General features: G+C 44.7%; 1 protein-coding gene across 5 annotated transcripts; it reads right to left on the bottom strand.

Moving 5' to 3' along the window:
* Positions 1-67: 67 nt before the first annotated feature.
* Positions 68-12,370, bottom strand: rbm6 (RNA binding motif protein 6). 5 transcript variants are annotated; one of them, XM_030091359.1, is made up of 23 exons: positions 12,318-12,370; positions 10,817-10,896; positions 8,642-10,151; positions 8,470-8,559; positions 8,267-8,336; positions 7,346-7,419; positions 4,593-4,667; positions 4,135-4,420; positions 3,889-4,046; positions 3,628-3,728; positions 3,456-3,525; positions 3,209-3,302; positions 3,053-3,111; positions 2,850-2,970; positions 2,589-2,686; positions 1,960-2,295; positions 1,725-1,874; positions 1,567-1,632; positions 1,176-1,403; positions 1,014-1,088; positions 840-940; positions 700-751; positions 68-618 (listed from the first exon to the last, which is right to left on the bottom strand). In XM_030091359.1, the coding sequence occupies exons 2-23, from the start codon at positions 10,873-10,875 to the stop codon at positions 523-525; spliced, it is 3,969 nt and encodes a 1,322-aa protein (XP_029947219.1). In that variant the 5' UTR covers positions 10,876-10,896; positions 12,318-12,370; the 3' UTR covers positions 68-522. The 5 variants fall into 5 exon arrangements, with proteins under 5 accessions (XP_029947219.1, XP_029947218.1, XP_029947220.1 ...); XM_030091358.1 differs by having other exon boundaries at positions 840-937; positions 2,850-2,973; XM_030091360.1 differs by having other exon boundaries at positions 68-615; positions 2,850-2,973.
* Between the last annotated feature and the right edge of the window lie 291 nt (positions 12,371-12,661).

Genomic DNA, 12,661 nt, shown 5'->3' on the forward strand with positions numbered 1-12,661 from the left:
TTCCACCTAGTGGTCAGAGACGGCACACGCTGGAAACGTCACCTATGCACACACTACAACACACACGTACAAAAGAGTTCATTTTTATTTTCACTTAAAATGTGCATAACAGAAAAATTTTTCCTCCCATAGGAATGAACACAAAACTGCTCCGTCCTAAAAACAAAATAAACCGTGGCCAGAGAAACATAAAAAAACAAAACAAAGGGAAAATAAAAGGACAGTCCGAGCACATCGAACAACTTCCACACTGCCCCCCCCCCCAAAAAAAAATTTAAAAAATTCCCAAATCAACATGAAACCAGTATTTCATTTCATTTCTGAGGACATCAAATTGTCTTTCGTCCCGTTTCTAAGCCTTATTGTAGCTTTGAGAGGTGATTTTTAGAAGCCACGCACTGCGCTGAATCATTATTTTGAAGTCTGAGGCAGAGAAAAGGTGCGGGAGTCAAAGCCGATTCCTCCTGTGATCGTGTTCAAGCTTCCCATCAACGTTTCACATGTGGAAGTGTTCAGAGGAGATCACTCAAGTTCCTTGAACCGTGCGAACATGGCCTTCCGCACTGCTTGTTTGTAGGTGGCATGATCCCAAACGACGGGCTCCTTCTTCTTTCTCTGCTGAGGAGGAAACGCGACGAAACATTCAGTGAACAGGTCAGAGCGCAGCACATGATGGACGATAACAGTTTTCATACTTACAGGGGGCGGTTCAGCACCTAAACCGGGCCGCTCACTGACTTTACTTGTTTCCCTAAAACAACAAAAACACATTTATTCAGACTGGAGATTCATTAGTTTTCGCATTCTGATCACATTTAGGGAATCTCATTGAAGCCGACCTGGAGCTTCCCGCCCAGGCGTTGTGATGCTGCGGCGGTTGATGGTGGTGTTTTCTCCGCTTCTGTTCTGGTGATTTGGTGGATTCTCTGGCGCTCAGCTGCTGGGTGAAATATTCAACCTTCAGTAACAGAACGCCACACTCTCTCCTCCGTCTGCATTTCACCTCCACTCACTTCTTTCTCTTGGTTCTCCAACGCCTCCAGCTCTTTTTTCGACCTCTTGATCTTGAGGTGGATCTCCATGTTTTGCTGATGAGACAGCGAGAGAAGTTTCGGAAACCAGATCTGAAAAGTCACAGTTCAGAGCTGCTGAGGGAAAAGGAGACGGTGGCGTACTTTGTGCAGGTCGGAGAGCTGCTGGTGACGGATCAGTGCGTCCTTGTTGGGAAACTGTCTCCTGCACAGCAGGCAGGCCATCTTCTTCCAGTCCGTCAGCTTGTCCTCTTTGTCCTCTGAACGGCTGCTCTGGCTGCTTTTAGACGCGTCCTCCTTGTCTTCCTCCACTTCTTCGTCGCTTCCAGCGGCGTAGTCCGATGCCAGCAGACCCAGAGAGCCCATGGGCCGCTGGGGAACGGGGAAGACAAATGTCAGGCAACGCTACCGAAATGACGACAGCGGTTCAGAGTTGTTGTTGTTTTTTTAAGTCAAGATAGGTAAAAAATAAACATTAATTGAGGTTTTATGAAGCTTCAGGAATACCAGGATATTTCAGTAAAATGATTCCTACCTTCGATTTCTCATCTTTCTTGGGTGGAGCCAGGGGCTTCTTAAAAAGATCTTCTCCACCTGAAATCTGATAAAACAACATTTAAAGCTGCTTCACACGGGTTACCAATAAATGATGAAGTCCACGGACGCATGAATCCTGGTGAGGAAGTCTCTAACCTTTCTTTCGAATATAGCAAAACCAGCATCAGCAGACTTGGACTGCCGCCTGTCTTCATCCAGCCCCGTTTTCAGGACTGGAGATGGAGCTCGGACACTGTCTTTCTGCCGATTCTGGATCTTTGCCCACCGCTCCATGTCCTTCATTATCTGCAAAATGCCAAGAGAAACCCTGTGAGCCCTGTGGTCCCCTCCCGCTGGCGTCCTCTGCCCCGCGCCGCTTCATGAACTCCACCTTGACGGCAGCGAGACTCCGTGGCTTCTCGTCTTTGTCCTTCTTGGAGTCGTCGTCCTCCCTTTTCTCCGGAGCTGCCGCCGAACCCAGGGCAGACTCTGGAGTGGGGCTGGCTTCTGGAACGGGAGCGGGCGCAGCGGCTTCCGTCACGTTGGGGAGTGACGGCTTCTTCATCTCCAGAGGAGCGTCTGCCGCCGGGTTTGACAGGATGGCCTGGTCTTCTGCGGTCATGGTCGCGGGCTGGGCCTCTGTCGACGTCCCTCCAGGAACTGGGATGTAAGTCTTTGACAAAGCGTCCCAGTACAAGTACTCCTGGGTCTGAGCGTTGTAAAAATACTGCACACAAAAGAGAAATGACATTAAAACACTGAACTAAACAAGGTATCAAAAATACTTTCAGGATGGCTACAGGCTAACTTCACTCTTCTACTTGTTGTTCTGTCAAACAGTCAGTTTTCTGGTAAATATTTGACCCCGACACACTTGTTTGTAGAACGAGTGGTGCTGGTCTTACTCGGCTGACAGAATAACGCAACTTCCAACCATGAGAAAACTGCAAAAGGCCATTAAAAGTGCACAATGCAATAATGTCTGAAAGAGAAGCTGAAAGGAGTTGCATTTGCACTCGCCCTGGAGTTTGGATCGTAGTATAGCGTCGTCTCCGGGTCGTAGTAGAAGCCTGACGTTGCGTCATACAGGTAATTGGAAATGTCTGGAGTCTCTGGACCTGCATGAAGGATTGAAAATGAAAAAAAAAAAAAGACAAAATGAATAAAAGAAGTAAAAAAAAAAAAAAAAAAAAAACACTGAACAGAAAAGTAATTTTCAACAATAGCAGCAGCTCTGTGAACAGAAGCGCTGCTGCTGAATCATGTCGATGTTGTTCTTACCATACATGTAGGCCTGGGGTCCATCTGGAGCAGCCGTCATCCCAGATGAATCTGTGGGCAAATGAGCGCCGCCAGCCTGGTACAACGGATCCACAGGTGGAGCTTCCACATAGCCAAGTCCCTGCTAAACATGGACAGTTAATTGTTCAGATAATACACAAAATGTCACACACGCTTGTTTTTATGTTTTCTCCTCACTCTACCTGATTCATGTTGGGGTCTGGTGGGAAACCAGGATTTTGGAGGCCGGGAATCAGATCTCCTGGAAAGAAAAGGCACATTTTAAGTGAGACGTTTCATTTATTGGGCTACAGTTGCTTTATATGGTCCTGTAAGAGTCAAACAAGGCATCCAGTCACCTTGCATTCCAGGAGGAGCACCAACAGGGGGCGGCAGAGGCATCATGTACGGCTGTAGAGGAGGTGGCAGTGTTGGCTGGCCCTGCTGTGGCACCTTGACAAACAAAGCATGAGGTGAAGAACCGTCATCTGCTTAATTAAGTCAACATTTGAAGCGACCACAGGCTAAAGCTTCTCGTGTGGACAAGAAACCCTTTAAAGGGCTTTCATTCGTGCCGCTAGCTTGACTCTGCAGGCCACCACATACCCCCAGCATGTTGGCCTCGGGCGGATATCCAAGGATCGATGTGTTCGACTTATCAAAATCTCTCCTGAAACTGAAGGAGAAACAAAAAGAGAAAATGACATTAAACTTCCATCTGCACAGTGGAACCATTTCAGAAAAAAAAAACAAAACAAAACAAAACACCAAGACTCACTTCTGGTTCTTGAGGGGTTTTGCCACCTCGGCATAAACTCTGACTCCGTCTACAAATAGAGGCCTTGGCTTAGTGAGGAGCTCAACCAGACGTGTGACTTGCTGTAAAAGAAGACACGATGGTTTGAAATGCAAGATAATGTGACACAGTGGCAGGACGCTGTTGTCAATGTTAACTGTGAACAGTTTTAATAACATGCAGAGAAGTGATTTCCCAAACTGAATCAAGTTATGCTTCTTTTTCCCCGTTTCTCGTCCTTACCTCGTGGGAGTCCATGTCAACAAAGCAAAAGCACTTTGTTCCTGGCGGCTTGCCCTTCACCAGGCGGACATTCCTCTCATCCAGGTACGCAAAGGGATCCAAAGCTTTCAGGATGGTTTCTACTGTGGTGGTGGGCTTCACGTTCTTTATAATCATGGCTGCCAAGTGGAAGAAAAAGAAGGTTCAATCTACTGAAAATAAATAAATAAATGAATAAAAAGATCCTGAATCGTTTATCTTTCCTACTTTTGCTGTCTCTGAAGACGGAGTCGGGCTGGTTGGAGCCGGAGGGGTGTGGAGGGTTGTGTTGGCTCCACGCCTCCGCCTGCTGCTCTGCGTCCTGCTGCTGGAGCTGCTGGTCCACCTGCTGCTGCCAGGCCTCTGGAGTCAGGTCGGAGCTGCGCTGCCACTGGCCGTGGGCCAGCGGATCGATGGGGGGGTTCGGTTTGGGCTCGTTCAGGTTGTTCTTTAGCTCTTCTGGAGGACCTTCAGATCGGGGTAGCTGGGGTGGAGGTACTTTGTGATCTGACTCCTGATTCAAAACGACGAAAAGGAAAAGAAAATATTTGATCCACTTGTAAGTAATACTCTGTGCAAATCCTAAACTTGAGATTATGTGTTTGTTTAAATCCTTAGTTGAGACGATACATGACTGGAAGCAGAAATGACTCAAGCAGCGTGTTTTCCACCCTGGTCTGACTCACATGAACACCTCTTTCACACTCCTCTGGCTGGATGTACTTCATGGACGTTGTTCTAGTGCCAACCTTCAGGGATCCCTGCGAGAAGAGCAGAAGAGGCTCATCAGGATTAAACTAGACCGTTAACACGGAGCTAAAATAATACCAAAGACACCCAACATGCACTGAGGCAGGTTTAACCTCTCTCTTCAATTCTGAAGGTAAACTAGGCCGGTACCTGAGAGTGAAAGCTCAGATCCATCACCAGGACTCAGCTTCACTGAGGCTACGTTATTTTCAAAGAAGCTATTGATTAGAGCTGATAATCAGAAGATCTGATGACAGAGCCATGACAAGGAGATGGCGAAAAATCCTTGTTTTCTAAATCCAAACCTAACATGTTGAATTTATTTTGTCTATTCAAAATCTGTTTTGCAATTCAGCGTCAGATATCGATCAAAAAAATCCAGAAAAATAGGCCATGTTTGGCATTTCGGCCTGACCAAAGGACTGCGAGAATTCACCATAAAAGCATATGCTTAATTTTTTTTTTTTTTGTTGAATTAAGTAGTTTGGGTTTGAGTGTGTATCTGGCCCTCAAGATTTAACGTTCGCAGTATAATGTTCAAAGGAAAAAAGGTCACTTCATCGCTCCAAAGCTGACCATCCTCTCAGGTAAGACGTGAAAACCAAACGTCCCTGTGAATATCTTGATTCCAGCACTGGAGAGTATTTACACAGCGGTGGTCTGAAATCTTCCCAGAGGAAGACCAGAGAGCATCTGAAACTGGCACTCTGATTCATTCAAATACAGATTTAACCCCGTGCCAATAAATGAACCTTATCAGTGCAAAATGAGTAAATATAAATCTGAGCACAGAAGTGCATATGAACTAAACATTTTAAAAAAAAAGCACACTTAAACACCCAGAGTCACCTTTTACCTCTCAGGACATGTTCAAAGTGTGCATTTGAATCTCAAAAGAAATCTACTGACCGTAACAACAGAACCTGATCATCTAGTGAGAAAGAAGTGGACCAGAATCCATCAAAGTGAAACAGCGAAGAGAAAAAACAAAAAACAAAACTGCTACACATTACAGCGAATGTCACAGAGACTGTCTACAAAGAAGCAGGGTGCTTCACCCTCATTTTTAGATTTGATCAGAAACCATCATTATAATGAAAAGGCATTTAGTGATTCGAGATAAATGACACCGAAGGACGAAATCAAAATGAACAAAATCCACAGATGAATTCAAGAAAATATGCATTCTATAGTGAAATCCAGAGATGAACAGGCAAAAATATCTCTGCCAAACAGGAAAGTTGCAGAGACATCAACGCAACAAGAAAAGGGAACGTGGAGCTCGGCGAAGCGGCAATGCTCACAGCAAGAACCACCTTCGACTCAGGTGGGTCAGAGGAAGGAAGACAGGGCTCGAGGTTTGAGCAGCTGGAAGCGATGAGAAGCCGGAGGGACGAAAAGAGCCACGGGCGCCACCCGCACGTCCGTCATGTGGCGAAGAGGTGAACAGAATCATGAGCTGAACGGATCTTGAAGGAATCAACAGTTCCTGTTCCACAAATTTAAGACAACAATTCAAGTTGCTCTTAACACACTAAAAAGCAGCTATGTAAAGCTTGAGTAAAAACAGCCGCGGTTCACTAAAACTCACATCGCTTCATCCACTCAGGAGCAAGACGCGCTCCACAGACAGGTTCAGGTATTGCACCGAAATGTTTGAACCATCACAGAACCAAAACTGTTACCATAGTTTAAAGTCCAGAAAGCCGTGGAAATGTATGTGTTGCAGAAAACTACAATTCTCCAGCATTTTAGATCATTATCAAGCAGTTTCAAGCTGCCTCATTGTTCCCACAAGCTGACCATAACATTTCTGTTTGTACTTCCACCCGGAAGAATTCAGCAAAACACACTTTTCCTCTCACAAAACTCTGCACGTCGAGAAATTTTCATCAGGGAGCGATGCAAAGTCACCCAGCAAATTTTATCACGTCCATCACGGGCAAAGACGAACCGTCACCATCGTAAAAAAGTCCTGTCAGTCAGCAAACTCAATATTTGGCACAAGATATTCAAAAACTGACTGAGAAGCTCACACGTCCACGGCATGTGAAACAGCGCCCATCCCCAACCAAAACAGACTGCATTTTCTTCTCAGAGGGAAAAAAAAAAAAATCTAAGAGCAAACGGTTTTGATCTTCAGCTGCAGTTTACAGAAAAAAAAAAAAAAAAAAAAACTTTGCCTAGGGTGCTGCGTTGCAATAAAATCCAAAAAATACCAACATAGCAGCAGCAATGAAACCCTCCCCTCGAAACTCTCTTAGCTGTCCGTCAACACATTTCACACCTTCTAACCGTTATTTATTTTTTTTACATATATATTTATTTTCTAATTTAATTTATTTCAGTTTCACGGCAATAAATCTGAGATCTTAAACCACCGGATGGAAACTCTGTGTCTGACTACATAGTTTGGCGTTGATATTTTTCTAAAACACTTGAGTATGAGCTAGATATCTAGAAGGCACAGAAATAACGGACTTAAAACTGATTGACCCATTTAAAAGAAAAAAAAAATCAGTTACAAAAAAAAAAAAGCATCTAAGAGCGTCAGTATTCCTGATCATCTCCTTGACCATCTTGGGTAATCCAAACATTTCTCTCCCTCCCGTCTATCAAAAAGCCCCCCTCAACCCCTCAAAATCCTCATGGGAGTGACGGCCTCCGTAGAGTGACGAGGATGGGCCACCTTGTTGGACTCCATGAAGTGGACTGCATCCTCGAGGTTTAAAAACTCCACATAGGCCATATCGTAGCTGTAACCTGGGGACAGCATTTGAAATACAGATGGGTTTTTGTTAGTCAGTGTCAGAAACGACAGTCGCCCAGTGAAAAACAGAACAGCATTCGTGAATACATCGAGATCAGTGCGAGCGAATAATTACACACAAACCTTTTTCGGACAAGTTTTTTGTTTTTGTTTGTGCTCGTTTTTCCTAGTCGGGCTTCTGATGGCATCTAAGATCAGACTTTGCCGTGAGAGGCCGTGGTAAAGCCAAGCCTTATCAGAAAGAAGCTCCAGACAGCTGGCAGTGAAAGTATGCCCAGTGGGCACCATGGGTCAGAAACACCTACAGCTGATGCGTATCATTTTAAAGTACCTCTGAGGTATTTGAGCAGAATGAAGACTGAGATATAAGTCTAGGCAAACAGGCTTGGCGTCATGTGGGCACAATCCGCTGAGGACATGTTTCACTTTAACGCAGATGTTTGGATCAGCAGGATGGACAAAGCACTAGCGAGGCGGTTTCCCCTTCAAGGTTGCTGACTTCTTTGTTCAGCGCACACTGAGAAAGTGTCCCTGAAGGACACATTCAGTGAGTCACCTGTGAGATCTTCAGTGACTGACACTGAATATCACTCTCCGAACGCTGCTGATATAAAACCTCTAAGCCCACATCCTCAGATATGGAAACAAATGGCAGAACTGAAACCCCGCTTTCTCGTTTACTGAGCGAGTCCACACAGGCCACCAACGACAAAAGCAACCAAGAACACAGACAACAAATGCGCAAGTTCGGATGTCGGAAAAGCGAAACATCGTGGGGAGGGCGGACATGTTAGCGGTCAACTGTCCCAAAATAATCCCACAAAGAAACTTCATTCTCACCTGGCACCACGTTTTTGATCTTCATCCCCTGCATTGGCACACCCTCACGGACCGCAAAGGCACCGAGAATCTGTGCAAAAAGTGAATGACATACACTCGTCAAGAACAAGTTTTCTCCAACTTTAACTGACATAATCTGATATATGCGTCTTACTAAAAAAAAAAACAAAAAAAAAACAAAAAACTCTTATCTGTTTGATTACCTGCTCCATTGTAGCAGTCTTTGGAATACCAGTTATGGATATGATATTGGAAACTTTGTCCTCCACTGACGCGTTCCTGTAATCTTGATCCTTTTAGATAAGGGTTGTTAAGTATGTCAATAAATGCAGACACAGTCTTCAAACAACTACTACTGACAACGTGCACACATACCTGTGAAACAGCGTCACCAAATTTTGGAGGTGGGATTGCTTTAGATTCTTTGAGGATTTTCTCTGGTGGTTGAAGTTCTTCTGGTTTGTATTCGAACGCCCTTCCAGACGCTGTCCTGTAATCGATGTCCCTGTAGTCCTGGTCTCGTGGCTGCACAGCGCTGGGGGCTGGAAAGTCACCTTCTGCCCCCAGCTTCCCCCTGGCAGGACCCTCACTGTGTGGGATCTCTTTCATTCCTTTAAAGCAATCATTTGGCTCTGGGTGCTCTGGTAAAGGTGGGTTCTTCTCTTGGTGATAAGGGGGCATTTCATTTCGATTTGATTTATTTTGGACATGCTTTGGATCCCTTTCTCCAAGCCAGTGTTTACCGTCGTTTTCTCTGTCCAGGGGGTGAGGTAGTGGACCAACGTCTGGGGGCGGGAGGTCTGGAGGACCTTGGCGTATTGGTGGTAAACCCATGGGCGGAAACTGGTCACCACAGGGATAGCCAACATCCTTCCCTTGGAAATCAGGCGGTGGTTTGTCCCTTTCCTGAAATGGTGCTGGGTCCCTCATATTCACATCTCTGCCAAAGCCAACAGGGAAGTTGGGCTCCGGTACATTTCCCATACCTTTACCCATATCATAGAAAGGTGTCTTGTCCTTTCGACGGTTCTTCCACTCCTCTGCCAGGGTCATCTCTTCACCACTTCGATAGTCCATCAGGGGACTGCCACTTGACTCTGCATATTCTCTGTTACTGAAAGGATCTCCTGCACCCATGAACTCCGGCCTATGAGAACCAACATCTGGTGGCATGTCCATTGGAGGGCCATCACGGTTACCAAACCCTAAAGGAGATCGATCTCTACTTCTAAAGTCAGCCGACGGTCCGGGACGGTTTCTGAAGTCCATGTCAGAGTCAAAACCCCCTCTGGGATTAAACGGTGGTCCACCTCTCCTGTCCATGTCCATCATTCTCCTGTCCCGAGGGGGCATGTCCATGTCAAAGCGATCATTGTCACCCACACCCATTGGTGGTCTGTCGTGCATTTCCCTGAATCCATCACCTCGCTCCATCCGATCCACAGGAAACCCCCTTCGTCCGTCAACATTGGGATTGTTGAATCGTGGCATGTCATCACGAAATGGTTCACCTGAATCCATAAATCTGTTGTTTGGGTCTCGTGGGGGGCCTCTCCCTCCCATGTCTGGGTTCCTGCCTGGACCACGAAAACCAGGAGGATTCAGTTTGTCTCTGATGGAACTTTCATAATGTCTTCTCATATTAAAGTCTGGTTCTTCTCCAGGTCTGAAGAAATCTCTGTTTGGTTCTCTTCCTCGCATGTCCCGAGGATCCATATCACGCCCCCTCATGGGCGGTCCATCCATTCTCCTCATGTCCATGGGTGGCAGATCTTGTGGTCGAGGGCCCATATGACCCATGGGGCCCATGTTCATCCCGTCTCTACCTCTGTAATCTGGCATAGGACGGTTTCTGCCCCCAAACATTTCCCCATGGTGATCACCACTGTGACACAGACAGAATAACACCTTGCTCAGAACAACACACCAAGGGAACATTCAGCAAAATAAGTATTCAGTAATTTTCAAGGGAATATCACCATATTGTTGTATAAAACATATTAGCAATACTGTAACTACAGTAATGTAACTGGTCAGCTGGGTGTTGCCACTAATGACAAAAGTGAGCTGAGGCAACAGAAGTGTGGGAAAATGCTCAGCATCTGGAGTGCAACAAGTCCAGTATGCATGTAGATGGAAGAAATGACAAACTATAACTACAATATCTAAAACATAAGGTTTACTACTCCTGCTACATTTTAAAGCAATGTCTTAAATCTGGATATAGAACTGCATTGAAAACACACAGACAAAACAGCTTTATGGCCACATTATGTTCAAAAGCCATGGGCACTAAAGCTGCAGGAGTCTACTGATTACATCTACAAACAGCCTGATGAAATCAAGCCCCGATTCTGTTTCAAAATCAATAGAAGAAGAGTCTGTTTTTATTCAAATGGAACAAAAAATATTTGTCACGATACAAACTGGGTTTTTGGAAATGTATGAAATCAAACAACTGAATTCATGAGCAGAAAAAAAAAATAATACAGCATTTTTTTTCTTCTGCTTGACCTAAAATTGAATTAACTAATTAAAATCCTTGTTTACCGGAAAGGCGGTCCTCCCCGCGGTCCATGTCCAGGTCCAGGTCCAGGTCCATTCCACATGCTTGTAAGTCAATGTTTTATCTGAAACAAAAATAAATTCATTTGCATCATTACATGAGGGTAAATACCATGTTGGTCACAGGCGAGTATGGTGGTAGATTTTTTTCAAACTGACAGAGATGCTTCGCTATCAGTGAGTACACACGTAAGTACTGTCTTAAGACTGAGGCAATTATTTAAAAAAAACATCTGGCTTTGTGTTGTTGAGCGTTGCAAAAGCTATGGTCCGTACACGGGACAGGCTGAGGGTTTTATTTTCATTTTGCATTAACTTTGTTAATTCTTCACAAGAGAAGAGGCTGTAATAATCTGAATGCATGTACAAAAACAGAGTACTGGGAGAACCGTAAGGCTGTTGATAAGCTTTGTCATAACCAAGCAGCTGCTGTTGCAATTGAAGGATATATTATTCTGCTACAATATGAACAGATGATGATCGAATACTTTAACCTGCACGTAAACTCAATCAGGCCAGGTATCCCATCTGTCATAATTCAGTGTTGAAACATGTTTAAAAAAATAGTAAGTACATTTGTCAGGGCTGATTTGACAGGTCAAAAACTCTGGGCACACGTGTGCAGTATTTTAACATTTTCAGACTTGCAAACCAGCTGAATTCAATTACCAAACATCACATGTCATCTGACCATAAAACGTCCACCAAAATCACATAATTCAAGATCCTGTAAAACCACGAAAGGAGGAAGCAACACCTGTCTAGAGAGGTTTGACTTATTAAAGAGAAATAAGCCAGGACATAAAACAAACAGCAGGTAAGATGTACTTGAACGTCATTGTATTCTGGGTGAGGCTTCTTTTGATTATGTTTGTTCCTTGTTCAAAACTATGTCTCACATAGATATGAGCCTCTACTTGAGATTGCCGCTATTCAATTACTGGCATAAACATCTGACATTTAGGTTCGTAAAAGACCACCAGAGCCTTGGTCAGGATAATCACTGGCACTACAGATGCATTTTCTTTATTCAAATGTGAGATTCATGAATGAGAGCAGGACAGACATGAGACGTTTCTGTGAGGTGGGGAGGCTCACGGCAGAGTGGCCCGCTCATTAAAACCACCAGCAGGCCTTTCTCATCTGCGCAACAGCACGAACATCTACGGCTAAAGTTGAAAGTGATATTAACGCAATGGAGACAAAACAAATCAATAATAGCACCAATGCAAGTATGCGATAGAGAAAAGCATCAGTATAAAACGCATCGTTATTGGATACGGACGTTATGCCATAAAGCTAGCAGAAACAGGCTAACACACGGTTAGCTTGCGGCGTAGCTCGCGCTTCCAGCGACGTCGTCCTTTCAGAATCACAGAATGTTATTTTGAGGAGGTACCTTAGTTAAAGGTCTAATCAGATATGAGAACAGATATCGTCCAGACCGTCGATGACCCGGACGAAGAGAAGAAAAGTGCAGACGAACCTTCTTCGTTTCTACTGCAGCAAAGACGAACTGCGCTCCGCCTCCTCTTCTTCTTCGTCTTCAACTGCTGCTTCTTCCTCTTCGATGCTTTATTTGCAGGTAGGATGAACTGCTGCCATCTAGCGGCTGCCAGATATTTGTCCTCGTCATGACTACCTTCTCTGCACAGTGGGGTGGGGACTACATTGGATATTGAAGGAAACTGCACAAGAATATACCAAGCATTTCAGAATTTTGGATTTTTGGACTTAAAAAATACATAGAAATTATATTTCACTATACAAGCAAATCAGGTTCAACTACATTTTGCTACAATGGGAAAGGGTCCGTGCAGGGTCATGTTA

Source organism: Salarias fasciatus, chromosome 5, assembly GCF_902148845.1.
Source record: "Salarias fasciatus chromosome 5, fSalaFa1.1, whole genome shotgun sequence".
Taxonomy (NCBI): Eukaryota; Metazoa; Chordata; class Actinopteri; order Blenniiformes; family Blenniidae; genus Salarias; species Salarias fasciatus.

Excerpts from the sequence above, each read along its gene's own strand:
- rbm6 (XM_030091356.1), bottom strand. The coding sequence starts at position 10,875 with ATGTGGAATGGACCTGGACCTGGACCTGGACATGGACCGCGGGGAGGA. Across the intron at positions 8,337-8,469 it reads AGACTGCTACAATGGAGCAG|ATTCTCGGTGCCTTTGCGGT; the intron begins GTAATCAAACAG and ends CTTTTTGCACAG. Across the intron at positions 7,420-8,266 it reads GATCAAAAACGTGGTGCCAG|GTTACAGCTACGATATGGCC; the intron begins GTGAGAATGAAG and ends TGCTGTCCCCAG.